Here is a 27,160-nt window from a genome sequence, read left to right on the forward strand (position 1 = left end):
GTATCCCGGAGGCGTAGGAATCCCTCGGCCCGTTCGGCCTTGTTGTCTGGGGTTCCTCTAGCTTAGTTAAAGAGACCCCTCGGCCGCCCTTCGGTGGACCGAGGCCAGGGGTAGCGATATCAGTATGAACAGAGGCGGAGTTGGCTCGAGAATGGGAACCTGGTTGGCCGGAGCCTAGTCGTGTTGTCCGTCAGCGGAGCCGACGCCAAAGTCGATCAGTCGAGGCCTCGGGTCGGGCTGGCGCCCTTGGAAGCCGGTTGACCGAGGCCCCAGGGGTAACCGGTCGAGCCGCCTGCTCGGGCCGGATTCCCGGAGGAGTCCCTGGACCGCGTCGCCGCCCGAGGCTGGGTCGGACTTTGCTGAAGACGTCGTCGATGCCGAGGGTGCTACGGCTCCCTTCAGCGTGAAGACCCGAGCCTGCAGGATCAGATCATCTTGTAGCGTGTGCTTTCTGCGGTCGCCGAGGCCAGAAAAACACACCCTCGCCGCGCTTGCGAAGCTGCGTCTTTTTTCCTCTTGTTTCGAGCATCTGGACTCTGTCGGTAACAGGGATGTTTGTGTGAGCGAGAGTTGCTTTTCGCGGAAGGGACGAGTGAGGTATCCGTATCCCCGAGGCGTGGGAATCCCTCGGCTCGGTCGGCCTTGCCGCTTACGCGTACTTTCACCCGTCCATGAGGCCCTGTCCCCGACTTAGTCGAGAAGGCTTGAAGGACTGCTTCGGCAGGAGAGCTTCCGAACGTGAAGACTTGTTCGGTCCACGGAGTCGCTTTATCCGAGCGCAAGTTACTTATCGCAGAAGGTGATGAGTGAGGTATCCGTATCCCGGAGGCGTAGGAGTCCCTCGGCTCGGTCAGCCTTGGCTGCTTACGTGTACTCCGTCGTTTCCAGGATCCGCTTTCCGAAGTAGTCAAGAAGCACGAAAGAAATCCTGCTAAAAAGAGATCCTTTTTCGAGGAAAAATTCGACGCAGAGGGGGTCTCCCCCCTTTTAGCCCCCGAGGGAGGGTCGGGCTTTGCCGAGGCTAGGCCGACCCTTCCTTGACGACTAAACTTTGCGTAGGCGCGAGGTATATGAACAACTTGAAAACATCTTAAGGGTAGAAGCGACGTAGCTGTTTGATGTTCCAAGCGTTGCCGTAGATTTCGCCTTGATTGTTGGCCAGCTTGTATGTTCCGGGCTTCAGAACTTTGGCGATGACGAATGGCCCTTCCCAGGGGGGCGTGAGCTTGTGCCTCCCTCGGGTGTCTTGCCGCAACCGAAGCACCAGATCGCCCACCTGGAGTTCTCGGGACCGGACCCCTCGGGCGTGGTAGCGTCGCAGGGACTGTTGATACCGCGCCGAGTGTAGTAAGGCCCTGTCCCGAGCTTCCTCCAGCTGGTCCAGCGATTCCTCTCGGCTGGCTTGGTTGCTTTGTTTGGTGTAGGCCCTCGCCCTCGGGGAGCCGTATTCCAGGTCAGTGGGCAAGATAGCTTCAGCCCCGTAGACCAGGAAAAACGGCGTGAAGCCCGTGGCACGACTCGGCGTCGTCCTTAGGCTCCAGACCACAGAGGGGAGTTCCTTCATCCATCGCTTGCCGAATTTGTTGAGGTCGTTGTAGATCCGAGGCTTGAGCCCTTGTAGAATCATGCCGTTGGCACGCTCTACTTGCCCATTCGACATGGGATGAGCCACGGCGGCCCAGTCCACCCGGATATGGTGATCCTCGCAAAAATCCAAGAATTTTTTGCCGGTGAACTGGGTGCCGTTGTCGGTGATGATGGAGTTCGGGACCCCGAAGCGATGGATGATGTTGGTGAAGAACGCCACCGCCTGCTCGGACCTGATGCTGTTCAGAGGTCGGACCTCGATCCACTTGGAGAATTTGTCGATGGCGACCAGCAGGTGCGTGTAGCCCCCGGGCGCCTTCTGCAAGGGATCGACGAGGTCCAGACCCCATACAGCGAAGGGCCAAGTGACGGGTATTGTTTGCAGAGCCTGAGCGGGCAGGTGTGTCCGCTTCGCATAGAATTGGCACCCTTCGCAGGTGCGGACAATTCTAGTGGCGTCAGCCACCGCCGTTGGCCAGTAGAAGCCTTGCCGGAAAGCATTTCCGACAAGGGCTCGGGGCGCTGCGTGGTGGCCGCAAGCCCCCGAGTGTATTTCTTGCAGCAGTTCCCGACCTTCGGCGATGGAGATGCATCGCTGGAGGATGCCCGAGGGGCTGCGGTGGTAGAGCTCCTCTTCGTCGCCCAGCAAGACGAATGACTTGGCGCGTCGCGCTACCCGCCGAGCCTCGACTTGGTCGAGGGGTAGCTCCCCTCGGCGGAGATATTGCAGGTACGGGGCCTGCCAATCTTGGTCTGGCGTGGCCCCGCTCTGCCCTTCCTCGACGTTCAGTGCCCCGCCCTCGGGGGCCGAGGGTACCTCGGGCTCTGCCGAGGGTACCTCGGGCCGTGCCGAGGGTACCTCGGGCTGGGCCGAGGGTACCTCGGGCTCGGGCGCGTCGTCGAGCTTGACGGAGGGTTGATGCAGATCCCGGGAGAAGACGTCCGGGGGGACTGTCGTTCGCCCCGAGGCTATCTTAGCCAGCTCGTCTGCGGTTTCGTTGTAGCGCCGAGCGATGTGGTTGAGCTCGAGCCCGAAGAACTTGTCTTCCAGGCGCCGAACCTCGTCGCAGTAGGCCTCCATCTTCGGGTCGCGGCAGTGGGAGTTCTTCATGACTTGGTCGATGACGAGCTGTGAATCACCGCGGGCGTCGAGGCGTCTGACCCCTAGCTCGATGGCGATCCGCAATCCGTTGACCAGAGCTTCGTACTCGGCCACATTGTTGGACGCCGGGAAATGGAGGCGCAGCACGTAGCGTAAGTGCTTTCCGAGGGGCGAGATGAAGAGCAGGCCCGCGCCGGCCCCCGTCTTCATCAGCGACCCGTCGAAAAACATGGTCCAGAGCTCCGGTTGGATCGGAGTCGTTGGCAGCTGGGTGTCGACCCATTCGGCCACGAAATCCGCCAACACCTGGGACTTGATGGCCTTCCGAGGGGCGAACGAGATCGTTTCGCCCATGATTTCCACCGCCCACTTTGCGATCCTGCCCGAGGCCTCTCGGCACTGGATGATCTCCCCCAGGGGGAAGGATGACACCACAGTTACCGGATGAGACTCGAAGTAGTGTCGCAGCTTCCGCCTTGTCAGGATCACAGCATACAACAGCTTTTGAACTTGTGGGTAGCGGATCTTAGTCTCGGACAACACTTCGCTGATGAAGTAGACCGGCCTCTGAACGGGCAATGCATGCCCTTCCTCTTGCCTTTCGACCACAATCGCGGCGCTAACCACCTGAGTGGTCGCGGCGACGTAGACCAAGAGGGCTTCTCCGTCCGCCGGGGGCACCAAGACAGGCGCCTTTGTAAGGAGCGCCTTCAGGTTGCCGAGGGCTTCCTCGGCCTCGGGGGTCCAAGCGAAACACTCGGCCTTCCTTAAGAGGCGGTACAGAGGCAGACCTCTTTCGCCGAGGCGTGAGATGAAGCGGCTCAGGGCCGCGAGGCATCCCATGACCCTCTGTACCCCTTTTAAGTCCTTGATGGGTCCCATGCTGGTGATGGCCGCGATCTTCTCCGGGTTGGCTTCGATGCCTCGCTCGGAGACGATGAACCCTAGGAGCATGCCTCGGGGCACCCCAAAGACACACTTCTCAGGATTAAGCTTGACTCCTTTCGCCTTGAGACACCGGAATGTCACTTCAAGGTCGGAGAGGAGGTCGGAAGCCTTCCTTGTCTTGACTACGATGTCATCGACGTAGGCCTCGACTGTGCGACCGATGTGTTCGCCGAACACATGGTTCATGCACCGCTGGTACGTCGCGCCCGCATTCCTCAAACCGAACGGCATGGTGACATAGCAGTACATGCCGAACGGCGTGATGAAAGAAGTCGCGAGCTGGTCGGACTCTTTCATCCGGATCTGGTGATACCCTGAGTAGGCATCGAGGAAGGACAGGGTTTCGCACCCAGCGGTGGAATCCACGATTTGGTCGATGCGAGGCAGAGGGTAGGGAACCTTCGGACATGCTTTGTTGAGACCAGTGTAGTCTACACACATCCGCCATTTCCCCCCTTTCTTCCTCACAAGCACAGGGTTGGCAAGCCATTCGGGATGGAATACCTCTTTGATGAACCCTGCTGCCATTAGCTTGTGGATCTCTTCGCCAATCACTCTGCGCTTCTCCTCGTCGAATCGGCGCAGAGGCTGCCTGACGGGTCGGGCTCCGGCCCGAATATCCAGCGAGTGCTCGGCGACATCCCTCGGTATGCCGGGCATGTCCGAGGGACTCCACGCAAAGACGTCGGCGTTTGCGCGGAGAAAGTCGACGAGCACTGCTTCCTATTTAGGGTCGAGCCCGGAACCGATCCGGACCTGCTTGGTGGTGTCGCCACTGGGGTCGAGAGGGACGGCCTTGACCGTCTCCGCTGGCTCGAAGTTGCCGGCGTGGCGCTTCACGTCTGGCACCTCCTTGGAGAGGTTCTCCAGGTCGGCGATGAGGGCCTCGGACTCGGCGAGGGCCTCGGCGTACTCCACGCACTCCACGTCGCATTCGAACGCGTGTTTGTACGTGGGGCCGACGGTGATGACCCCGTTGGGGCCCGGCATCTTGAGCTTCAAGTAGGTGTAGTTGGGGACGGCCATGAACTTCGCGTAGCATGGCCTCCCTAGCACGGCGTGGTAGGTTCCTCGGAACCCGACCACCTCGAACGTCAGGGTCTCCCTTCGGAAGTTGGAGGGTGTCCCGAAGCAGACGGGGAGGTCGAGTCGCCCGAGGGGCTGGACGCGCTTCCCAGGGATGATCCCGTGGAAGGGCGCAGCGCCTGCTCGGACGGAGGACAGATCGACGCGCAGGAGCTTGAGGGTCTCGGCGTAGATGATGTTGAGGCAGCTGCCCCCATCCATCAGGACCTTGGTGAGCCTGACATCGCCGACAACGGGGTCGACGACGAGCGGGTATTTCCCCGGGCTCGGCACATGATCGGGGTGGTCGGCCTGGTCGAAAGTGATGGGCTTGTCGGACCAGTCTAGGTAGACTGGCGCCGCCACCTTCACCGAGCAGACCCCCCGGCGCTCTTGCTTGCGGTGCCGAGCCGAGGTATTCGCCGCATGCCCTCCATAGATCATGAAGCAGTCGCGGACCTCGGGGAACTCTCCTGCTAGGTGATCTTCGTTTTTGTCGTCGTCGCGGGCCCTGCCACCCTCGGCGGGTGGCCCGGCCCTGTGGAAGTGACGCCGAAGCATAACACACTCCTCGAGGGTGTGCTTGACGGGCCCCTGATGGTAGGGGCACGGCTCCTTGAGCATCTTGTCGAAGAGGTTTGCACCTCCGGGGGGCTTCCGAGGGTTCTTATACTCGGCGGCGGCGACAAGGTCCGCGTCAGCGGCGTCGCGTTTCGATTGCGACTTCTTCTTGCCTTTCTTCTTGGCGCCGCGCGGAGCAGACGCCTCGGGAGCTTCTTCCGATGGGCGGCCCTGGGGCTGCTTGTCCTTTCGGAAGATAGCCTCGACCGCCTCCTGGCCAGAGGCGAACTTGGTGGCGATGTCCATCAGCTCGCTCGCCCTGGTGGGGGTTTTGCGACCCAGCTTGCTCACCAGGTCGCGGCAAGTGGTGCCGGCGAGGAACGCGCCGATGACATCCGAGTCGGTGATGTTGGGCAGCTCGGTGCGCTGCTTCGAGAATCGCCGGATGTAGTCCCGAAGCGGCTCCCCCGGCTGTTGCCGGCAGCTTCGAAGGTCCCAAGAATTCCCGGGGCGCACGTATGTGCCCTGGAAATTGCCAGCGAAGGCTTGGACCAAGTCGTCCCAGTTGGAGATCTGCCCCGGAGGCAGGTGCTCCAACCAGGCGCGAGCAGTGTCGGAGAGGAACAGGGGGAGGTTACGGATGATGAGGTTGTCGTCGTCCGTTCCACCCAGTTGGCAGGCAAGGCGGTAGTCCGCGAGCCACAGTTCCGGTCTCGTTTCCCCCGAGTACTTCGTGATAGTAGTCGGGGGTCGGAACCGGGTCGGGAATGGCGCCCGTCGGATGGCCCGACTGAAGGCCTGCGGACCGGGTGGTTCGGGCGAGGGACTCCGATCCTCCCCGCTGTCGTAGCGCCCCCCACGCCTGGGGTGGTAGCCTCGGCGCACCCTTTCGTCGAGGTGAGCCCGACGGTCGCGTCGATGGTGCTCGTTGCCGAGGTGGCCCGGGGCCGCAGGCGCGGTGTTGCGCGTGCGCCCGGTGTAGACCGAGGCTTCCCGCATGAATCGGGAAGTCGCGGCATGAGGTTCCGAGGGATAACCTTGCCTTCGGGAGGCAGTGCTCTCGGCCCGCCGGGCCGCAGCGCCTTCCAGGAGATTCTTGAGTTCTCCCTGGATTCGCCGACCCTCGGTGGTTGACGGCTCCGGCATCGCGCGGATGAGCATTGCTGCGGTTGCCAGGTTCTGACCAACCCCGCTGGATGCGGGCGGCGGCCTGATCCTGACATCGTTGGCGACGCGGTGCTGGAGACCTTGGGGCAGGTGACGTATTTCTCCGGCCAGGGGTTGGCCCACCCATGCTTGTCCGACGTCCTGACGGATCGGCTCAAGCGCTCCTGTTCCCTCGTTGAGCCTGGCCTGCGCCTCGCGGACTTGCTCGAGTTGTGGGTCGTAACCCCCCGCCGGAGCGGGGACCACAGCTAGCTCCCGTGGGATGTCGGCGCGAGGCACCGGCCTAGGGAGATCACCGTCCTCCGGCATGCCAAGATGGTTGCCTTCGGAGGGATCCCCTAGCTCGATGTGGAAACATTCGCGGCTTGGGCCGCAGCTCTCGTCGCCAAGGCTGCGGCTTCCATCGGAACAGTCGGATAGGCAGTAGTCACATGCGGTCATGAAGTCCCGCACGGCACTGGGGTTGCCAAGTCCGGAGAAATCCCAACCGATGCTGGGATCGTCATCTTCCTCGGACCCAGAGGGCCCGTAGGTCGAGACGTCCGTCAGTCGGTCCCAAGGCGACCGCATACGGAACCTCAGTGGGGTTGCACTCGCCTCAATGAGAGCGCCCGCCAAAACGAGGTCGTTTGGCGGGTTGAGGCCGAGTCGAAATGACGCAAGATGGGAGTTAGTCGGTACCTTTTTGTCGACGAGGAGCGACGTAGTCACATCGGGGACTGGTTGCACCGTCATCTCTGGTTCGAGGGCGACGTCCTGCAGGCTTTCCGCGAGCGCGCCGGCGTCGTCTTCTTGCTCGGGGTCAGCGTGCCGCGGGGGGACGGCGCTTGCCTCCGTCTTGAACGCGAGGTCGACGTCCGGCGTGCCTTCCGTCGGGGCGTCGAGGGCGTTGATTCGCGGCCTCCCACCTGGCCTTGACGGCCCCGCCTCCTCCGTTGGCGGGGGAGAGAACGGAGCGAGCCCGAATGTTGCCCTTCCACCACGCGGGGAAGACGTCGTCGATTCCGCCGCCGGCGGGCGGGTTGTCGGCCGCCATTGTCGTAGTCGCGCGGCGGTGGAAGAAGTATCATGTCGTAGCTGCCGTCGAAGGACATGAACTCAAGAGTCCCGAAACGAAGCACCGTCCCGGGCCGGAGAGGTTGCTGGAGACTGCCCATCTGGAGCTTGACGGGGAGCTGTTCGTCAGCACGCAGCAGGCCCCTACCTGGCGCGCCAACTGTCGGCGTTTCGAGACAGGGGGGTCCCTAAGCCGACGAGTGAGTGTGCTGCGTGCCCCAGCCCAGATGGGTCGAGCGCGTGGGCGAGCGTGAAGGGGGGAGAGGCGAGGTGGCCGGAGTCGAGCGTGAGAGAGGTGGAAGTCCCGCGGCCTTCGTGTTCGTCCCGCGCCCAGGTCGGGTGCGCTTGCAGTAGGGGGGTTACAAGCGTCCACGCGGGTGAGGGAAGCGAGCGGCCCCAAGAGAGCGCCTGTCCCGTCCTCGGTCCCGCGCGGCCAACCCTCTCTAAGAAGGCCCTGGTCCTCCCTTTTATAGTCGTAAGGAGAGGATCCAGGTGTACAATGGGGGGTGTAGCAGAGTGCTACGTGTCTAGCGGAGGGAGAGCTAGCGCCCTAGGTACATGCCAATGTGGCAGCCGGAGAGATCTGGGCACCCTGCTGGCGTGATGTCGTGGCTGTCGGAGGTGCGGCGGAGCCTGGTGGAGGGACAGCTGTTGGAGCGGTCGAGTCCCTGCTGACGTCGTCCTGCTTCCGTAAGAGAGCTGGGGGCCGCCGTCGTCATAGAGCTTGTGGAGCGCCATCATTGCCCCTCCGGCGGAGCTGGCCGGATGGGACGCCGGTCTTGTTCTCCGTGACCCGAGTCGATTCGGGGTAGGATGATGATGGCGCTTCCTGTTGACGTGGCGGTCTGTGCCCTAGGCAGGGCGACGTGGGGGTTCCTCCGAAGCCGAGGTTGAGTCTGCCTTCCGTTGCCGTGGCCGAGACCGAGCCATGGGGTCGGGCGAGGCGGAAGTCGTTCGGCTGAGGCCAGGGCGGAGTCCGAGCCCTGGGGTCGGGCGAGGCGGAGTTTCGTCGTCTTCCGGGTCTTAGCCCGAGTCCGAGCCCTGGGGTCGGGCGAAGCGGAGTTTCGTCGTCTTCCGGGTCTTAGCCCGAGTCCGAGCCCTGGGGTCGGGCGGAGCGGAGTTCGCCGTCTTCCGGGTCTTAGCCCGAGTCCGAGCCCTGGGGTCGGGCGGAGCGGAGTTCGCCGTCTTCCGGGTCTTAGCCCGAGTCCGAGCCCTGGGGTCGGGCGGAGCGGAGTTCGCCGTCTTCCGGGTCTTAGCCCGAGTCCGAGCCCTGGGGTCGGGCGGAGCGGAGTTCGCCGTCTTCCGGGTCTTAGCCCGAGTCCGAGCCCTGGGGTCGGGCGGAGCGGAGTTCGCCGTCTTCCGGGTCTTAGCCCGAGTCCGAGCCCTGGGGTCGGGCGGAGCGGAGTTCGCCGTCTTCCGGGTCTTAGCCCGAGTCCGAGCCCTGGGGTCGGGCGGGGCGGAGTTCGCCGTGGCGCCTTTGGCAAGGACTGACTGCCTGTCAGACTCACTCTGTCGAGTGGCACTGCAGGCGGAGTGGCGCAGGCGGCGCTGTCCTTCTGTCAGACTGGCCAGTGGAGCGGTGGAGTGACGGCGGTCACTTCGGCTCTGCCGGGGGCGCGTGTCAGGATGAAGGTGTCAGGCCACCTTTGCGTTAAATGCCCCTGCAATTTGGTCAGTCGGTGCGGCGATTTAGTCAAGGTTGCTTCTGAGCGAAGCCAAGGCCTCGGGCGAGCCGGTGATGTGTCCGCCATAAAAAGGGGGCCTCGGGCGAGACGGAAGTCTCTCGAGGTCGGCTGCCCTTGGCCGAGGCTAGGCTCGGGTGAAGCGTGATCGAGTCACTCGTGTGGACTGATCCCTGACTTAATCGTACCCATCAGGCCTTTGCAGCTTTATGCTGATGGGGGTTACCAGCTGAGAATTAGGCGTCTTGAGGGTACCCCTAATTATGGTCCCCGACAGAAAGCTTGAGGGATTCCACCGTTACTGCAAGGGATTGGATGGTGGTGACTAGGGCGGATGTGTTGGGTTCCGCCATAACAGAGGTTGATGAGACTGCGTCGGATGGTGGTGAAGAGATGGATTTGGGCGGCGGAAGTGGTGGGGAGGATGGCCTGGAATCCGGTACCAAGATGTTGTGACGTGTTCCAATGGAGTTGAGGGGTGCCGGAGGCGGCGACCCCTAGCTGCGCAAGGCGTAGCCACCGGTGTTGGCAGCACAAGGTTTTGCCCCTCGGCTATCTATTTTTGCTGGAGAGTAGGTGAGGAAGATAATATGATTTATTGCTTGTCTTTCCTGATTACAAAATCCTAATTATATAGGCCTAAGGCTAATCGACTCTTCCCCCAATAATAGGAGATAAAACTGCTAAGACCTATCCGAACTAACAAATGAGATCTAGCTGCTAAGGCTTATCCAAACTAACGAACTCAATCACAACTGATTCTATCTATTCTAACCAACTTGACTGATCTAATGTTAACCACTGGCCTGACCGTTCCCTTATCCTAGGCTTACGTGAATACCGTTTGCCCCACATGACAGGTCCATTTTCTGACGCGCATAGGCGATACCAGTCATAACATTATTTCTTGTCATGTGGACATTTCACCGTTGCTCAAAACATAGTCAGAAACATTCTTGTAATTTTTTGGAAAATGTTTTGCCGAACAAATACATACCTTCAATATCACATAGTATAGTACGATCAACGATGCCTCATGCTCATTTCATTGCTTGACCATGACCAGAGTTTGGCACTTTGACCAATTTTTTAGCAACTCGCAAATTGCAATAGATTCAATGTTAATCAACACAATATGTACATTGCAACTCTATAATTATGTGTGTATATCCATGATGTCAGATTTTGTCATGTTTTCTTTGTGCCTCTTTGTTAATTGTATTTTTTTTTAAAAAAGTCTTGCATTGTTGTTAGAATTATTTTGGTGTGTTATGCTCTTATTTTTTTGTAATTTGTATTTGGCAGTTTCATATTTGTCTGCTGGATAATTGCTTGACTGTAGAAGTTTAATATGAAGCCTTTAGGTCAACTACTTAACTTCGTTTATGTGAACCTTTTTACAGGCATGGTCTTCAAAAGAGTGTGCACCAAGCTATGCTATCAATGATGACACAAATATTGAATGAGAAAGTTACTCAGTCTCTTGTAGATGTGATTTTACGCAATTTAGTAAAAGATGACAAGGTGCATTATTTTTTTATTTACTTTAGTTATTTTATTGGTTGAATAGATGTTTCTCTAATGCACGTAGTTCTTGTGGTCTGGGCAAATACACACGTGACACGTGGGTGCGTACATTATTCGTTCTTCAGTCCAAGTAGATTATCAGCTAATGTTTAATATCTTTTTCTTTTTTTGCCCATGCAGGGAGCATCCCACAAGCTAGCTTTTAACATCATTGAAAATTGTGCTGACAAATTGGAGCCTATCATTCACAGTTTTTTGTCCTCATGCATTTTTAACAAGGACATGCCTGTTACTGAACTTAGGAGATTATATCATAAAATTATTCTTGAAATATTCCAGTGTGCACCCCAGATCCTTTTCGCTGTCATTCCGAGCTTGACGCATGAACTTCTTGTATGCTATCCTCCGTTCTTTGTTACACCATTGTACTTGTACCTGCATAATATTATTCCTGAGTTTTGTAGCATCTACCTCTGTAGAGTGACCAAGTTGATATAAGGCTGGAGGCAGTTCACCTTATTGGGAGGCTTCTTGCCCTATCTAATCTTCAGTTTGGTCAAGAAAACAAGATGGTTTTTATAGAATTTCTAAGGAGATTCTCTGACAAATCTGCAGAAGTTAGAATTGCCGCAATTGATGCAGCCAAAGCGTGCTATATGGATGTGTCTAGGGATGAAGCACAACATATACTTTGTAAGGCTGCTTTTAGTTGTCATTTTATCTAGATTGCTGTGTTAGCAGTTAGCACCTTTTTAATGTTAACATTCATTTTCATTTTTTGGCAGCATCACTTGAAGGGAGGTTACTAGATTTTGATGAGAAAGTGAGGATCCGAGCTGTTCACACAGTCTGTGATTTAGCCAAATCAAACCTTAGCTCTTCTGCTAAACTGATATTACATGCAGCTGAGAGACTACGTGACAAAAAAGTGAGTATGAACTAATGATGTTTTTCAGTGCAGTTATTTCTCTACAATGCTTCACCCAAACATGCTTTTCAGGCATCCGTTAGAAAAAATGTAATGCACAAGTTGTTGGAGCTGTATCGGGATTACTGTGAGAAATGCTCAAAAGGAACTGCCACAGTCAACACTCATTATGAACAAATCCCAGCTAAACTTATAGTTCTTTGTTTCGATAATGATATTGAATCCTTCAGGTTTGTCCTTTTTTCTCCCCTTTGTAGATAGGATCCTGCCCACAGTTCTGAATTCTGGCTTCTTTTTTATGGCAGGCCACAGAATATGGAGCTTATATTTGCTGAAGAACTCTTTCCATTCTCTCTTTCTCCAAAAGAGAGGGCGACCCATTGGATTGCGTTCTTTTCTTATTTCAAACCAGAACATATTAAGGCTTTGAACATCATTTTTTCTCAGAAGAGACGGTAGATATCTAACACACATAGTATTTAAGTGCTAGACACCACCACTTGATGCTGAAGAAACTTTACTTTTAGGTTACAACTGGAGATGCAAACATATTTATCACTTCGAGCAAGGAAGGTTTGTCAATTCATTAATCTATTGGCAACAACAGTTGATCTTATTTCTCAAATTGAAGCCTGCTTGTGCTGTAGGAGGAATCATCAGAAGAAATGCAGAAGAGAATCCGTGCGGCATTCAGAAAGATGGCAACATCCTTTCCAGATATTTCCAAAGCTGAAGAGTGCTTTGAAAATTTGCACCAGATGAAAGATAATAACATATTTAAGGATTTGGATGAACTAATAAATGAGGGAACCAGTTTTGCAAAAGGCCGCGTGACCAGAGTAATACTCTTTCAGCCCTTTCTGTCTATAAGACTGCACACTTTTTTGATTTCTCCTACCTTTATCCTCCGAGATACAACCATTATGAACAGGGAAATGCTATAGTTCATAGCCATTAGTTTTCACTGTAGACTGTACACATGCTCAATTATTTTTTGGCATATATTCTCCCTAATCATGGTTGCAGAATCCTATTTATTCATCAACCAATCCTCCTGATAACTCCTTTCAACACATTCATCACGGGACGTGTCAACATGGAACATGGATTAAGGAAATGAAATGAAATGTGCTTTTATCTCATCTTTTACACGTGCCTATTATCTACCATTAGCATGGTTTTAAAGGCGGCTACGCGGAACTAGGCGTCCAGCCACCGCCTGAACGCCTAGGCGACGCCTTACTAGCCAAATACCAAGCAACCAAACAGCTGTTACAGCTCATAAACTACAAATCATCACAAATTCACAATAGCACGATAGTGGATCTGAAATAGCCACAAAGTAGTTTCTCTTGTTTGCCTCCAAATTTTTTTTGATAATGGAAACATAGTCCGACCTTGACCTCTAGAGAGGCTACGGCCAACGTTTACAACTGAAGGCAGCTTACTGCCTTGACAAAACACATGACTGCACCCAAGACCACCTATGACAAGACCAAAGGTACTACAACGTTAATCGCCAAGCAGCTCCCCATCCGAAATTGCGAAAAAACTTTAGTAGCACCATCTCCATCTTGCGACATGAAGATTTTATTAACTCTTGGTCCTCCATCTTAAGCTGTAGCTGTGCCCAGAAGCGACACCAATATGTTGCCCTGAAGGTTACCTGCAGACAAGATTTAGGAGAAGATTTATTGAAAGTCACATCATTCCTGCTTAACCAAATAGCCCAGCAAATTGCAGATGCTGCAGTTAGTAGTAAACGACGTGATTTGACTGATAGCACCCTTGCCCAGTCCCCAAACAAATCGTTTGCATCCCGAGGTGGTCTCAACCCTGTGCTTATCTGAACCAAACGCCAGATGAAAGACGCATAAGTACACCTGAAAAACAGGTGATTTATTGTCTCCAGTCTGCTACAAAAGCAACAGGTCTGATTACCAGGCCAATTCCTCCTGGCCAAGTTATCCTTTGTTAAAGTTACACCTCTTTTGAGGTACCACATAAAAACTTTTATTTTCAGAGGTATCTTAAGCTTCCAAAGGTCCTTGTTATCCCTAACCGCCCCATTGTTAAGAATTGCCTGATACAGGGACTGAACAGAGAACAACCCATTGGCAGTGAGGTCCCATCTGAATGAATCCCTGTTAGTAGTCAAATTGGTATACGCCACCAACGACACTAGTTGAAACCATTGAGCCCTCAACTGGTGCACCAATCCCCTACGGAATGATATGTTTAAGGGTACTGTGGAGAAGACAAAGGCAACAGTTGAATTCTTCCTCCTTGCAAGATTATACAAACGAGGAAATCGAAATTTTAGCGCTCCCAACCCAAGCCAATTGTCCTCCCAGAAACGCGTTTGGGACCCATCTTTTACCTGAAAGGTACCTTTACTCATGAATAGATCCTTAATCTTCATAAGGCCACTCCAAAAGTGAGAATCCGAAGCCCGACGTTGTGCTTGGGATAGAGTTCGATTGGCCAAATATTTCCGTCTCAGCAACGATTGCCACATTCCTTCTTCATTGAGAAGTTTATACAACCATTTACTTAAGAGGCATTTATTTTGAATCTCTAAATTCAAAATGCCTAACCCGCCTAACTCTTTAGGTTGGCAAAGTACATCCCATCTTGCCAACCTATATTTTTTCTTATGGCCATCACCTTGCCAAAAAAAACGTGATCTGAAATAATCTATTTTCTCTAGCACCCCTTTTGGTACTTCAAAGAAAGACATCATAAAAATCGCAAGACTGGTTAGAACAGAATTAATTAACACTAACCGCCCTCCCACGGACATAAGCTTTCCTTTCCAACTACTTAGCTTTCTCTCAAATTTGGTTTCCACTGTTTTCCAATCACCATTAGCCAACCTGCGATGGTGCATAGGGATTCCAAGATATCTGAAAGGCATGCCTCCACTTTTACAGCTAAACAATCTTGTGTACCTCCCTTCCTCCTCTTTGGCCTTCCCATAGCAGAAGACCTCACTCTTGTGGAAATTTATTTTCAGACCAGACAGCTGCTCAAAGGCACATAATATGAGTTTCATATTCGTTGCCTTGTCCAAGTTGTGCTCCATAAACAAGATTGTATCATCTGCATATTGTAGAATGGAAAGCCCTCCATCTACCAAGTGCGGTACCAAACCCACTACTTGCCCGTTCACCTTTGCTCTCTTAATCAAAGTGGCAAGCATATCTGCTACCAAATTAAAGATTATGGGTGACAACGGGTCACCCTGTCTAACCCCTCTTTGAGTCTGAAAAAACGGACCCATCTGATCATTAACTTTAACCGCCACATGACCCCCTTCCATAAAAGTCTTAATCCAACTACACCACGTATCTGAGAATCCTTTCATACGAAGGACTTGCTGGACAAAGCTCCACTTCACCTTATCGTACGCTTTCTCAAAGTCAATTTTGAAAATGACCCCATCTCTTTTCTTGGTGTGAAGCTCATGTAAGGTTTCATGCAGGACCACCACACCCTCCATGATATTTCTTCCAGGAAGAAAAGCCGTCTGCGATGGGCTGATTACATTTTGCGCAACCACCGTGATCCTCTTAGTCGCCACTTTTGTGAAAATTTTGAAGCTAACATTTAGGAGACATATCGGTCGATATTGTTGAACAGTAATCACCCCATTACTCTTAGGAAGCAAGACTATAGTCCCAAAGTTAAGACTGTACAAGGGAAGGTTCCCAACATGGAACAGATGGAACAAAGCCATAAGATCATTTTTTATAACATCCCAACAGACTTGATAAAATTCCACTGGGAATCCATCAGGCCCAGGTGCCTTGTTATGTTCCATACTAAACACCGCCGCCTTGACTTCTTCCTCTGAAAAAGTCTTAATGAGCTCTTCATTCTCGGCCTGGGTGACTTGTATTATATCATCTCTAAGATCCTCATCCAGAGTAAAAGACGACCTTTCTGGTGGGCCAAATAGATCTTTATAATACCTAGTTATATGACTTTTTAACTCCCTATCCTCATATAACATACGATCACCATTATGCATTTGGAAGATACGATTCTTTCTATGCTTCCCATTGGCGACCATGTGAAAATATTTGGTGTTACTGTCACCCTCAAGGAGCTCCTTGACCTTCGCCCTTTGGTACCACTTTATTTCCTCTTCACGGAGAAGCTGAGCTAGCCTACTCTGAAGGAAATTGCGAAGATCCAACTCTGATGTACTCAATGGAACCGATTCAGCTCGCTTATCAATTTCATCAAGCTTGGAAATAATCTCCTTCTTTTCCTTTTTTAAAATACCAGAGGTATGCTGCGCCCATCCCCTTAAGTACTGACGCACTTTCCTAATCTTGGCTTGCCATTTCTCTAACGGATTCGATCCCCCTGCCTCGTTAATCCATATATCTTTAACCATATCCACAAATCCATCCCGAAAGAACCATCCTAATTCAAACTTGAAAGGAGGTATTGTTTGAACAGATCTTATTCCCGTACTAAGAAGCAAAGGGGTATGGTCAGAGATATTTCTAGAAAGGGCAAGCACTGCGGCTCTAGGATATTTTTCCTCCCACTCTGTGGCTACTAGGATCCGATCCAATTTCTCATAAGTCGGGTTATCCCTAGAGTTAGCCCAAGTGAACCTTCGCCCAGACATGTCCATCTCTCTCAGATCAAGACCATCAATTACGGCGTTGAATAAAAATGGCCATCGATGGTCAAATCTATCATTATTTTTCTCAGATGGAGATCTTAGAATATTAAAGTCTCCCCCAATGAGAATAGGTGATGTCTCCGTATTACTCAAACGAACTACCTCTGATAGGAAGCTTTGTTTGAGGCAATCCTGAGCAGGTCCATATACAAAAACCAGAGCCCACTTGAAACCATCCTCCTTATTAAGTAATTTAAACTTTATAAAGAAATCACCTTCCTCAATGGCACCTATATCAAACACATCAAGATCAACTCCTAGAAGCATCCCCCCAGATCTACCATGAGGTTCTTTGCAGTGCCAAAGGAAATTCTTCCCAGCACACAAATTCCTTAGTAGATGATCTGAAAAGGTTTTGCGTCCTGTTTCAGAAATCGCAATGAAACAAAGATTATGCTCCTTGGTAAGATCCGTAACAAATCTGTGTTTCTTAACATCTTTAAACCCATTACTATTCCAAAAGATTCCTTTCATTGGGAAACAATTAATAAATGTTCGAACCCGACCTCCTCTTTGAAAGCTGTGGGCCGTGACTAGGTGGTTTTGTACGTGCTGAAATAATCAGCTCATCATTACCATCCATCACAGCTTGCATACTATCCCCGCACAAGTTATTTAAAATGAAGCTATCTAACTCTTCCTCCTCTTCTACTTCCTTTTCCAACAGATCAGCTAAAGCGTTTTTGTAATTACTTTTTCGTTGATCTTTACCTCTATTAGTCTCTAATTGTTTTAGCATACTAATAGACATTGAAACTGAACCGGGATTGCTACCCGCCAGAATACCAATGGATTTAAGGGACTCAGAAATAATATTATCTGGGAAATCAACAAAAGTATCACTGTTACCTTTAGAAGGCAGATCGTCCAGATTGTTTCCCGCCTTAAGTTTTTCCGCCCGATCAAGCGAGTGTTCGCTCACCGAGTCGGCGCGACGCTTACTGCGACGGAGATCATGCACAATTCCTGTCACTTCCTGAATACCACCTAGAGCTTCAACGTTGACAATGCCAACATCAGTCCCGGTCTCCTGTGGCTGCGCCAAATCCACCCGAGCAAGACAGTGAGTGGCAACCGGACCCCCATCTCTCCCAGATTTAGTCCCAACCTTGTTGTTTTGCTGTGCGGATGATGCCATGTCAACAGCACCAGTAGAACCATTTGACTGATCCAGCAGCACCGATCCCCTACTCCCTTTTTCGCCCAAACTGCCTTCCTTGTTTTGATCCTGAAACTCATCATCATCGTTTGCCCCCGAGTCATCCATATCCATCGGCAAAGGCAGATCGCCATCGACTGCCAATTCAACCTTGAATTTCAGCTCATAAACATAATCTCCAATTACAACATCAACATATTGTGGGATTAGATTCGGGTCAAGCACTGCCACCTGCAGTCTTGCCCTGTCAAACTTCCGAGTAAATACCATATCTACCTCTTTTGAGATGCCTAGCATGGAGCCAACCGCCCAAATTACCGGGTATTCTCTCAATTCCTTAGGTAATCCAGTGAATTGCACCCATACCTTTGGCATCACATATTTTATTTCTTCTCCAGATCCCTCATCCTTGACATGCATTTTGGCACCAAATTTAGTATGAACTGTTCCCCATTCAATCATTCGCTGCAGTTCACCCATTGAAGGAAAACCCGTGGAGAACACATTATTTCCACAGCCCTTCACACTCCAATCCCACTCTGTAGCAACCAACCTTTTCAGCTCACTAGTGATCTGCTCCTCTGTCATTGAGCCCTCCACAACAGTCACTGTACCAACACAGCTACCTTGCTTTGATTTGACAGGAGTAGGCTGAGGTATATAGTAAAACCCCAAACCATCTACCGCATACCCACAAGGAACTGCAAAAGTTTTGCAAGTACGAACCACCGGACATTTCGAAGTTAAGTGGGTCTTGACATCACACACTTCACAAAACAGCTCAATATTGCATTCACTCAGCTGGTGACCTTTTGTTTTACACCTGAAACAAAACGACACCTTTTCTTTGGCCACTTGAAGTGCTGAGGATCCCACCTGGTCATCAAAATGGGATGGCTTAGAAATCTCATTGATCGTCTCAAGTTTTGAACTACGGTGAGGCCCCAGATTCGAGCCCACTGCATCCCATCTGGTACTGGCAGAGGCATTACTCCTCCCATCAGGGAGCTGCAATAGCGATACAATTTGATCCCACGTACTGTCCGGGACATGATTAGCTGCACTCCCGCTACCATTTGCCGCTGCAAAAGCTTGATGAAGCAAATCGACAGCCTTGGAGACATCAGGTACTACCGGAGAACTTACCAAAGCCCCTTGACGCTTACCAGCAGCGCAGGTTGACACCACCCCTCCCGGTACAGACCTTCCGTGGCTCCCTCCATCTCTGATTTGAACCTGAGCAGCTCTATCCCCGATGATCCGACCCCCGGTCGATGTTCCTCTTCCACCGCGCCAAAAGCTATGACGTCCACGACCTCCTCCACGACGCATCAAGGACCGGTCACCTCCTCCATAACCGGGGTGGAACATTGGCTGATTTCCGCCCCGGCCATATCCGGATCCCTGTCCCTGACCAGCGACAAAGCCACCTCCTCCACTGTGCTGTTGATGACCTGAAGCATACCCGCCTGCACCCCCGGATTGCTGATGGCCTCTACCACCGCCCCGGCCTCCCTGATCACCGCCAAGCACCATTGTATTCCTCGCTGCGTCCACGTATGAGATGGTGGCTGACTTCCTGAGAGTTGAATGAACTGCCCGGGCACTAGTCACCCATGTGCCCGTACGTGCAAAAAGGGAAGCTAACCCTGGCGTAGGTCTGTAAGGAATCCCAGGGCTGAGTTTCAGCTGCTGGGCTCTCCCAAATCTACGCCTACCATACACATACGTACAATGTCTCCTTGTATCCGGAAATGAAGATGTGAGCGATTCCTGCCGATTTTCCCGATCTCCATCCTTTCCAAATAAACAAGGAAGCAAATTTGAAACTGCCTCCGGCTGCCCCACTAACCCAGCCGTACATTCCGCCTTCTTCCTCCCCTGAACACAACGCCCCTCGTCGTAATTTGGTTTCCGGCGCTCTTGCACCATTGATAGGACATCTCCAAGCGTGAGCTTCGGCGAACACCGTGGCGACGGCAACTTGCCCTGCCATGGCTTCACCTTACTCCTAGAAGAAGGTGTCAAAGGAGGAGGGTGAAGCGGACTATGAACAGGCGTCCGCACAGGTCCCGACCTGTAGACCCCCATTGCGCCTTCACCAACGGACTGTAACGCCTCCATCCACTCGGACTTTGCCGGAGCTGAGTCCCATCCCAGTTTACAGCCACCACCTCCAGCCGCAGAAACCTTACCCAGATCATGCAGCGGAGATGCAGAACACGTCGGCGAAGAAAACGTACTGGTGACCTCCCCATGATGAGCGTCAGCAACATTTTCCGGAAGCAACAAATTTTCCGCTTTCACCACCAAAGCACGAATGTCATCTGCTTCCGAAGGCGCAAGCGTTTTCCGGCGACAACCCTTTCGCGCGTACTGTCGCATGATACTGACCCCAGACCGGCCCCCGTCGAGAGGTAAGCCACAGTGGCCGACCTCAACGGCGACCCCCCACCCGACTGCCTTGAGAAAGACGCTTACCTGACCGTCCAGATCGCGAGAAACCTTGTCGCGAGAGCGGCCGCTGATGGTGGAAGCCGAGACGGAGCGACGGACGACGACGACGCGACCTTATCTGGTGTCGGTCGACCAGCAGCCGTCCGCGGCTCCGCCCGACGCGATGACCCCAACCGGCAGCCGAGCGCGGATTGCCGAAGCACCACACTCTCCTCGCTGATTCGTGCGGCCGCCCTCCGAAGCTCCGCCCGACGCGACGCCACCGCTGCTTCACGACGGCAGGTGGCGGAGCTCGTTGCGCGCCGCGCGCGTGCAGGCGTCGGCGAACGGGGCTCCCGGGACGTCCGCGGCAGTGAGGCCGGCGCCGCAGTGGAGCTTCCGTTGCCGGGACTGGAGGAGGAGGAGGAGATTGTAAATTATAAGATACTCCTTTCATCCACCCCCGAGTTTGCTGCCACCGGGTTACCTTGTACGTAAACTTGTCATTTCCTTCCTTAATCCACTGCTAGCCTTGGGACATAACTTTGCATCTCCATATGCCCCTGCCAAATGTTGCTTTAACCTCTTTATCCCTCCACTAACAACCTGACCACATAGGGTGCATTCCACCTTATCTTTATTTTGAAAATCTGGCCAAAATCCATACTTCCACCCTGGATCAGTAGACTTCCGGGTATGATCGCTCTTCGGGTCGTACTCACCAGCCACAGAAGATGGAGCTTCATTTGGAGAAGACATTATGTTGTCGCTACTCGCTGCAGTCTTGAGTTCTACTTCTTGACACTTGGCAAAAACCTGAAAGTCTAAAACCAGGGGAAGCAAGGGGGGAGGAACATCATTCTTGAGTCTTGACACCTGAGAGAAAGCAGGGGAGGAGGACCTACCAGTCTACCACTCTACCAGTGAGGGGCGCCCGGGGAGGGGGAGCAGCCGGCCAGCCGCGTGCCCAGGGAGCAGGCGAGGAGCAGCTGCGTGCAGGGCGCGCGCAGGGGGAGGGAGCAGCCGCGCGCGCACATGGAATGTTGTCGTGCGTGCACAGAGGGAAGTTGCCGCCGCGCGCACAGGGGGAACCGAGGAACTTGCCGCGCGCGCACAGGCCAAAACGCGCGCCAAAAGCCCAGCGCCATTTTGGGCTCCGCGCGACTAACTAAGCCTAGCAAACCCTAGGTTAGGCGTCGCCCAGGGGGGAGAAGGCGTCGCCCAGGCGCCTACCTCGCCAAGGCGGACGACATGCTCATAGTTACCTGGGTGGCACGGACGCCTAGCAAAAACTGCCGCCTGGACGCCTAGGCGTCGCCTTTTTAAACCATGACCATTAGAATTTTCTATCAATCTGTATTCTATTTTTTTAAGATATGCATCTATTTATCATGATCGAAACACTTAGCAAATATTGGCAAGTCTACTGCAATTTTGGTAGCTGTCCACATCCTGTTGTAGTTTTCTTTTTGCATATAAATGTTCAATCTCACTAAAGAAAAATGTTTAGTGAGAAGAAATCAAAATTCTTTTGAAATCTAACGGTTAGAAGAGCAACATAAGGATCCACACAAAAGAGTTGCATAGATTAGTAACATCATACTGACATGCATCATTTTTCTCGAAAGCGCAGGAGAACTGCATATCATTACATTAAGAAGAGAAAAAGTCCTTAGATGGCCAAAACAGTACAAAAAATGACCTTATGGCGGCCAAGAACAAGCATACACATAACTGTCCATGAGGAAACCACACTACTACAAGCCAGCAGAAAACAAGCACTCCCAGTACTAAGGCCAGAGCCTCCTAATGTCTGTTGCCCCAGTGACATTCCCCACATGAACATTTTGATGGATATGTTGCAGGACAATGGCTGTTTGGATAGGCACCATCGAACACATGCATTCCTATGTTTCCACAACCACCAGGCCACAAGGATCACTATTGAGTTGAACCCTTTTTTCTGGAGCTTTGGCACCCTGCTTTCAGCCTCCCTCCATTCCTGGAAAACAAGAACAGCAGCCCCAGACGAAAGGGACTGCAGCCCCACCTTGCTTAGAACTTGAAACCAAATACGCTCGTGCTCGCTGCAGGCGGGCGCGGCCGCGCGGACGAACCGGCAAAGCGCGAGGCCCGGCCGCCGGCCGCTGGGCAACAACGAGTCAGCGACGCAGCCACGCAGGAGCGCGCAAGCCCAGGCCAAGCTCCAACCAATTGTACATCAAGCAGTGCGCGAGCTCCGTGCTGAAGCGGCAAGGCGGTCTCGGCCGCGTGGACGTCCCGGCTAGGCGCGCGGCGTGACCCGGTAAGTGCTCTTCCCCCTGTCTCGGCGGAGTGGGACACCAGCGGTGGGAGGCGGCCATCTTGGCCGGTCTCCCGCCAGTGGTTGTTCGTTCGTTCTCTGTGCTATGCAGCGGCGATGCTTGGCCACGTACGCTCGGAAGGGTCGTCGTCGAAAGACGCTGGCACCCACCGACGCGGTGGTCGTCCGCCCACTGGCGGAGGTTGCTGAATGTCAGGTTCAGCTGGATCAGGAGGTTGGTGATCTGGCCGGTTCGGCAACTAGCGGACGGTCACCTGAGGGTGGTCGGCTCTCTGTTTTCGTGAACGGGTCTCTGTCCTGTGTTGACGGAAAGCTAATTGACTGCAGTTCTGCGCCACCAAAATCTATTTGGAATGAAGCTCTCGAACTGGTAGGAGAGGTAGTCGGCGGTGTATGCAGGTCGGGACCAGGACCGACGTTGAGTACATGCTTGCATTCTCCTAGTCCGAGCACTTCTTCTAGGAATAAGGTGAAGCCATGGCAGGGCAAATTGCCGTCGCCACGACGTTCGCCGGAGTTCACAGTTGGACATGCACTAGATAAAGCGCAATGGCGCTGCTCTCCTGGAAGGTGCCGTGGCCAGAGGTTGAAGAAGATGTCTTCAATGGGAGCGGCATCAGCGGAGCGGTTGGCTGTTGGTTTGAATCCGAATGATTTTGGTAAGGATGCAAGTCAGGCGATATTCTGGGATTCTCATGCGGATCCTGTGCTGGAATCAAGGAATGTTGGCTTAATTAGTGCTTGTCCCCGTTGGAATGGGAGGACCCAACATATGATTCTCAGTCCTAGGATTCCTTATAGGCCAACTGCTGGGCTGGCTTTCTTGTTCTCCCGTTCAGGCACCAGTTCTTCTGCTGCCAGGGCGGTACACATTTCCTCCCGGGGTGTGGCTGCTGGCACCTTCGTCGAGGCTGTAAGGAACGCAATGGCGCCGGTTGGTGATACTGGAGGGCGTGGAGGCAGTCGCGGCCAGCATCAGTCTGAGGGCGCTGGAGGTTTTTCCACCGGTCATCAACAGCTTGGGGGCACGGGAGGACATGTCGCTGGTTTGGGACTGAACACTGACTTTGGACGCGGTGGTTCCCAACCAGTGTTCCATCCTGGTTATGGTGGCGGAGGCCGTCCTTTTGGACGTCAGGGAGGTGGACAGGGCCGTGCTGGAGCATGGCGTGGTGGAAGAGGTGCTTCTGCCGGAGGCCGGTTCTACGGTGGTCGTACTTTGCCAATTCAGTCTAGGGGTGGAGGTGTTCACAGCAGGTTTACAAATGGAGGGGCTTCCTCTGTGAAGGTCGCTGGACAGGGTCTGGGAGGTTCAGGGGCTTCTTCGGTGACTCCTCAAGTATCAAACGCTTTGGACTTGCTCCAACAGGCAATTACAACATCAATTGGCAACAGTAGCGTTGTCAGGCCTGTTCCAGATAGTACCGTGGAACAGATTGTTTCCTTGCTGCAACAGTCTGTGGGGAAGAGCCAGCACATTCAGAACTCGAGGGGGAATCCAGCAGGTCCGAATCTTGGGTCTCAACACAGTTCAAAGTTGGAGACCATCAAAGAATTGTCTACTCCGACCCACTTGGATGACAAGGTGGGTTCTTCTGTGATTTCAAGTTCAAAAGAGAAAGTGCCGTTTTGTTTCAGGTGCAAAAATAAAGGACATCAGTTGAGTGACTGTAATATTGAGCTATTTTGTGAAATTTGTGATGTCAAAACTCACTTAACTTCGAAATGTCCGGTGGTTCGCGCCTGCAAAACTTTTGCAATACCTTGCGGGTATGCGGTGGAGGGATTGGGGTTTTACTTTATACCCCAACCCATTCCAGTAAAGCAGAGGCAAGGTGGCTGCATTGGAACAGTGTCTATTGTGGAGGGTTCCATGAATGAAGAGCAGATTTTGAATGAGCTTAAAAGGTTGGTGGCTGCTGATTGGGACTGGTGTGTGAAGTGTGTGGGGAACAATGTGTTCTCAACGTGTTTCCCTTCCAGGGGTGAACTTCACCGCATGATCGAGTGGGGAACTGTTCATACAAAATTTGGTGCACAGATGCTTGTCAAGGAAGAGGGGCTTGGAGAGGAAATAAAATATGAGATGCCTAAGGCTTGGGTGCAGTTCACTGGTTTACCTAAGGAACTTAGAGAGTACTCAGTAATCTGGGCGGTTGGTTCTATGCTAGGCATCTCAAAAGAGGTGGATATGTTGTTTACTCGGAAATTTGACAGGGCAAGGCTGAAGGTGGCCGTGCTTGACCCGAATTTGATTCCGCAAGTAGTTGATGTGGTAATTGGAGACTACTTATATGAACTGAAATTCAGGGTGGAGTCAGAAGCTGAAGGTGACCAGCCTTTGCCGATGGATATGGATCATATCGGGGAAAATGATGATGATGAATTTCAGGATCAAAACAAGGATCACAAAATAGGTGAAAGAGGGAGTAAGGGGGCGAGCTTGAAGGGAACATCAAAGGATTCAGCAGGGGCAGTTAACAAGGTGTCGGATTCTATGCTGAACAGCAACACGACCAGTGGGAAATCGGTGTGCGCTGGCCATACACAGCTGGTTCTGGAACAATCTCAGGGCACTAGTCTCTCGGTCAATGCTGTTAGTATTGAAAAGTTGGGCAGTATCCCGGAGGCGTTGTCAGGAACAGTGCAAGCACTGCGTCGTAGCTCGCGCCGCTCAGATTCGGTGAGTGAAGACTCGCTTGTTCGAGCAGTACGGCTGAAAGCGGGATACAACCTGGACGACCAGCCGACTAAAGGTAACAATGTTTCCTTTATTAGTTTACCCGATAATTATATTCTTGATTCTTTTAAAAATATTGGCATTTTAGCGGGTTCTAATCCTAGTTTAGTTGCTTCCTCTATTGGTCAGTTGAAAAAATTAGAGATTAATAGAGTTCAGGATCAGCTAGTGGGTAAGAACAAGGCTGAATTATCTGATTTTATGGGGAAGGGAGTAGTTGAGGACGAAGAGTTTGATCATTTCATTTTAAATCATTTGTGTGGGGATATTATGAATGAAGAGACGGATGGCACTGATGGGCTGATTAAGTCAGTCTGTACAAAACCATCTAGTCAGGGTTCGTTGTGTTCTAACAAAAAAGGTCGGGCTTGATTATTAATTAATTGTTTACCAATGAAAGGAATTTTTTGGAACAGCAATGGGTTCAAGGATTTGAAAAAGCTTAGATACGTTTCGGATCTGACCAAAGAACACGGTCTCAATTTTATTGCCCTCTCTGAAACAGGCCGCAAATCCTTCCCAGATCATCTACTAAGGAATTTGTGTGCTGGGAAAAATTTTATCTGGCATTGCAAAGAACCTCATGGTAGATCTGGGGGGATGTTGTTGGGAATTGACGCTGATGTCTTTGATGTTGGTGCCATCACGGAAGGGGATTTCTTTATTAAGTTTAATTTGCATGATAAGGCAGATGGTTTTAAATGGGCTCTTGTCTCGGTGTATGGCCCTGCCTAGGACTGCTTCAAACAAGAATTCCTTTCTGAGCTAGTCCGTTTGAGCAATACAGAAACGTTACCTATTCTCATTGGGGGAGACTTTAATATTTTACGATCTCCATCTGAGAAAAATAATGATAGATTTGATCATCGTTGGCCGTTCCTATTCAATGCGGTAATCGATGGTCTTGATCTAAGAGAATTGCAGATGTCGGGGCGAAGGTACACCTGGGCTAATACTAGGGATATTCCGACTTATGAGAAGTTGGATCGGATTTTGCTAGCTACAGAATGGGAGGGAAAATACCCTAGAGCTTTGGTACATGCCTTGTCGAGAAATATATCCGATCATACTCCTCTGCTTCTTAGTACAGGTGTTGTAACCGCCCAAACAATTCCTCCGTTCAAGTTAGAACTAGGCTGGTTTCTGAGGGATGGTTTTGTGGATATGGTAAAAGATATTTGGGTAAATGAGATAAGAGGTTCTACTCCTTTGGAGAAATGGCAAGCCAGGATAAGGAAGGTACGCCAACACTTAAGGGGTTGGGCAATGCACACTTCGGGGTTGTTGAAAAAGGAAAAAAAGGAGATCATCGCTAAGCTTGATGATTTAGATAAGAGAGCTGAAGTAGTTCTGTTGAGTACTGCGGAGTTGGATCTGCGCAACTACTTACAGAACAGGCTTGCTCAGCTACTCCGGGAGGAGGAAATAAAGTGGTATCAAAGAGCGAAGGTCAAGGAGCTCCTGGAGGGGGATAGTAATACTAAATATTTTCAGATGATAGCCAATGGAAAATTCAGGAAGAATCGAATCTTCCAGATGACGGATGGAGCTCGTATGTTATACGACGAGGGAGAATTAAAAAGTCATATAACTGGTTATTATAAAAATCTCTTTGGCCCCCCAGAAAGCACGTCTTTTACTCTGGATGAGGATCTTAGAGATGATATAATACAAGTTACTCAAGTTGAGAACGAGAAGCTCACCCAGCCATTTTCTGAAGATGAAGTAAAAGCGGTGGTTTTTAGTATGGAACATAACAAGGCTCCAGGTCCTGATGGATTCCCGGCGGAATTTTATCAAATCTGTTGGGATGTTATTAAAGATGATCTTATGGCTTTGTTTCGTGAGTTCCACACAGGAAATCTCCCTTTGTATAGTCTTAACTTTGGGACTATTATTTTGCTTCCTAAGACTCGGGAGGCAATCTCGGTTCAACAATACCGACCAATTTGTCTCCTAAATGTCAGTTTCAAAATCTTCACAAAGGTTGCGACTAAGAGGATCACGGAGGTTGCGCAGAATGTAATCAGTCCCCTGCAGACTGCGTTCCTGCCAGGAAGAAATATCATGGAGGGGGTGGTGGTCTTACATGAGACTATTCATGAGCTACATACGAAGAAAAGGGATGGGGTCATTTTCAAAATCGACTTCGAGAAAGCTTATGATAAGGTGAAGTG

General features: G+C 52.0%; 1 protein-coding gene across 7 annotated transcripts in view; it reads left to right on the top strand.

The window, feature by feature from the left end:
* Positions 1-27,160, top strand: part of LOC103650955 (sister chromatid cohesion protein PDS5 homolog A) — a 96,278-nt gene that overhangs the window by 12,781 nt on the left and 56,337 nt on the right. For all 7 annotated transcript variants that reach the window (XR_002268151.2, XM_020550410.2, XM_020550411.1 and 4 more), the window contains 8 exons: positions 10,572-10,692; positions 10,876-11,088; positions 11,175-11,388; positions 11,481-11,623; positions 11,696-11,853; positions 11,929-12,078; positions 12,151-12,196; positions 12,271-12,462. Coding sequence is in view for 6 of the 7 variants with exons in the window: in XM_020550410.2 (XP_020405999.1) it covers positions 10,572-10,692; positions 10,876-11,088; positions 11,175-11,388; positions 11,481-11,623; positions 11,696-11,853; positions 11,929-12,078; positions 12,151-12,196; positions 12,271-12,462 (1,237 nt within the window). In the remaining variant the exon portion in view is untranslated. The remainder of the gene's footprint in view (positions 1-10,571; positions 10,693-10,875; positions 11,089-11,174; positions 11,389-11,480; positions 11,624-11,695; positions 11,854-11,928; positions 12,079-12,150; positions 12,197-12,270; positions 12,463-27,160) is intronic.

The sequence above is a fragment of the Zea mays genome, chromosome 3 (genome assembly GCF_902167145.1).
Source record: "Zea mays cultivar B73 chromosome 3, Zm-B73-REFERENCE-NAM-5.0, whole genome shotgun sequence".
Classification (NCBI taxonomy): Eukaryota; Viridiplantae; Streptophyta; class Magnoliopsida; order Poales; family Poaceae; genus Zea; species Zea mays.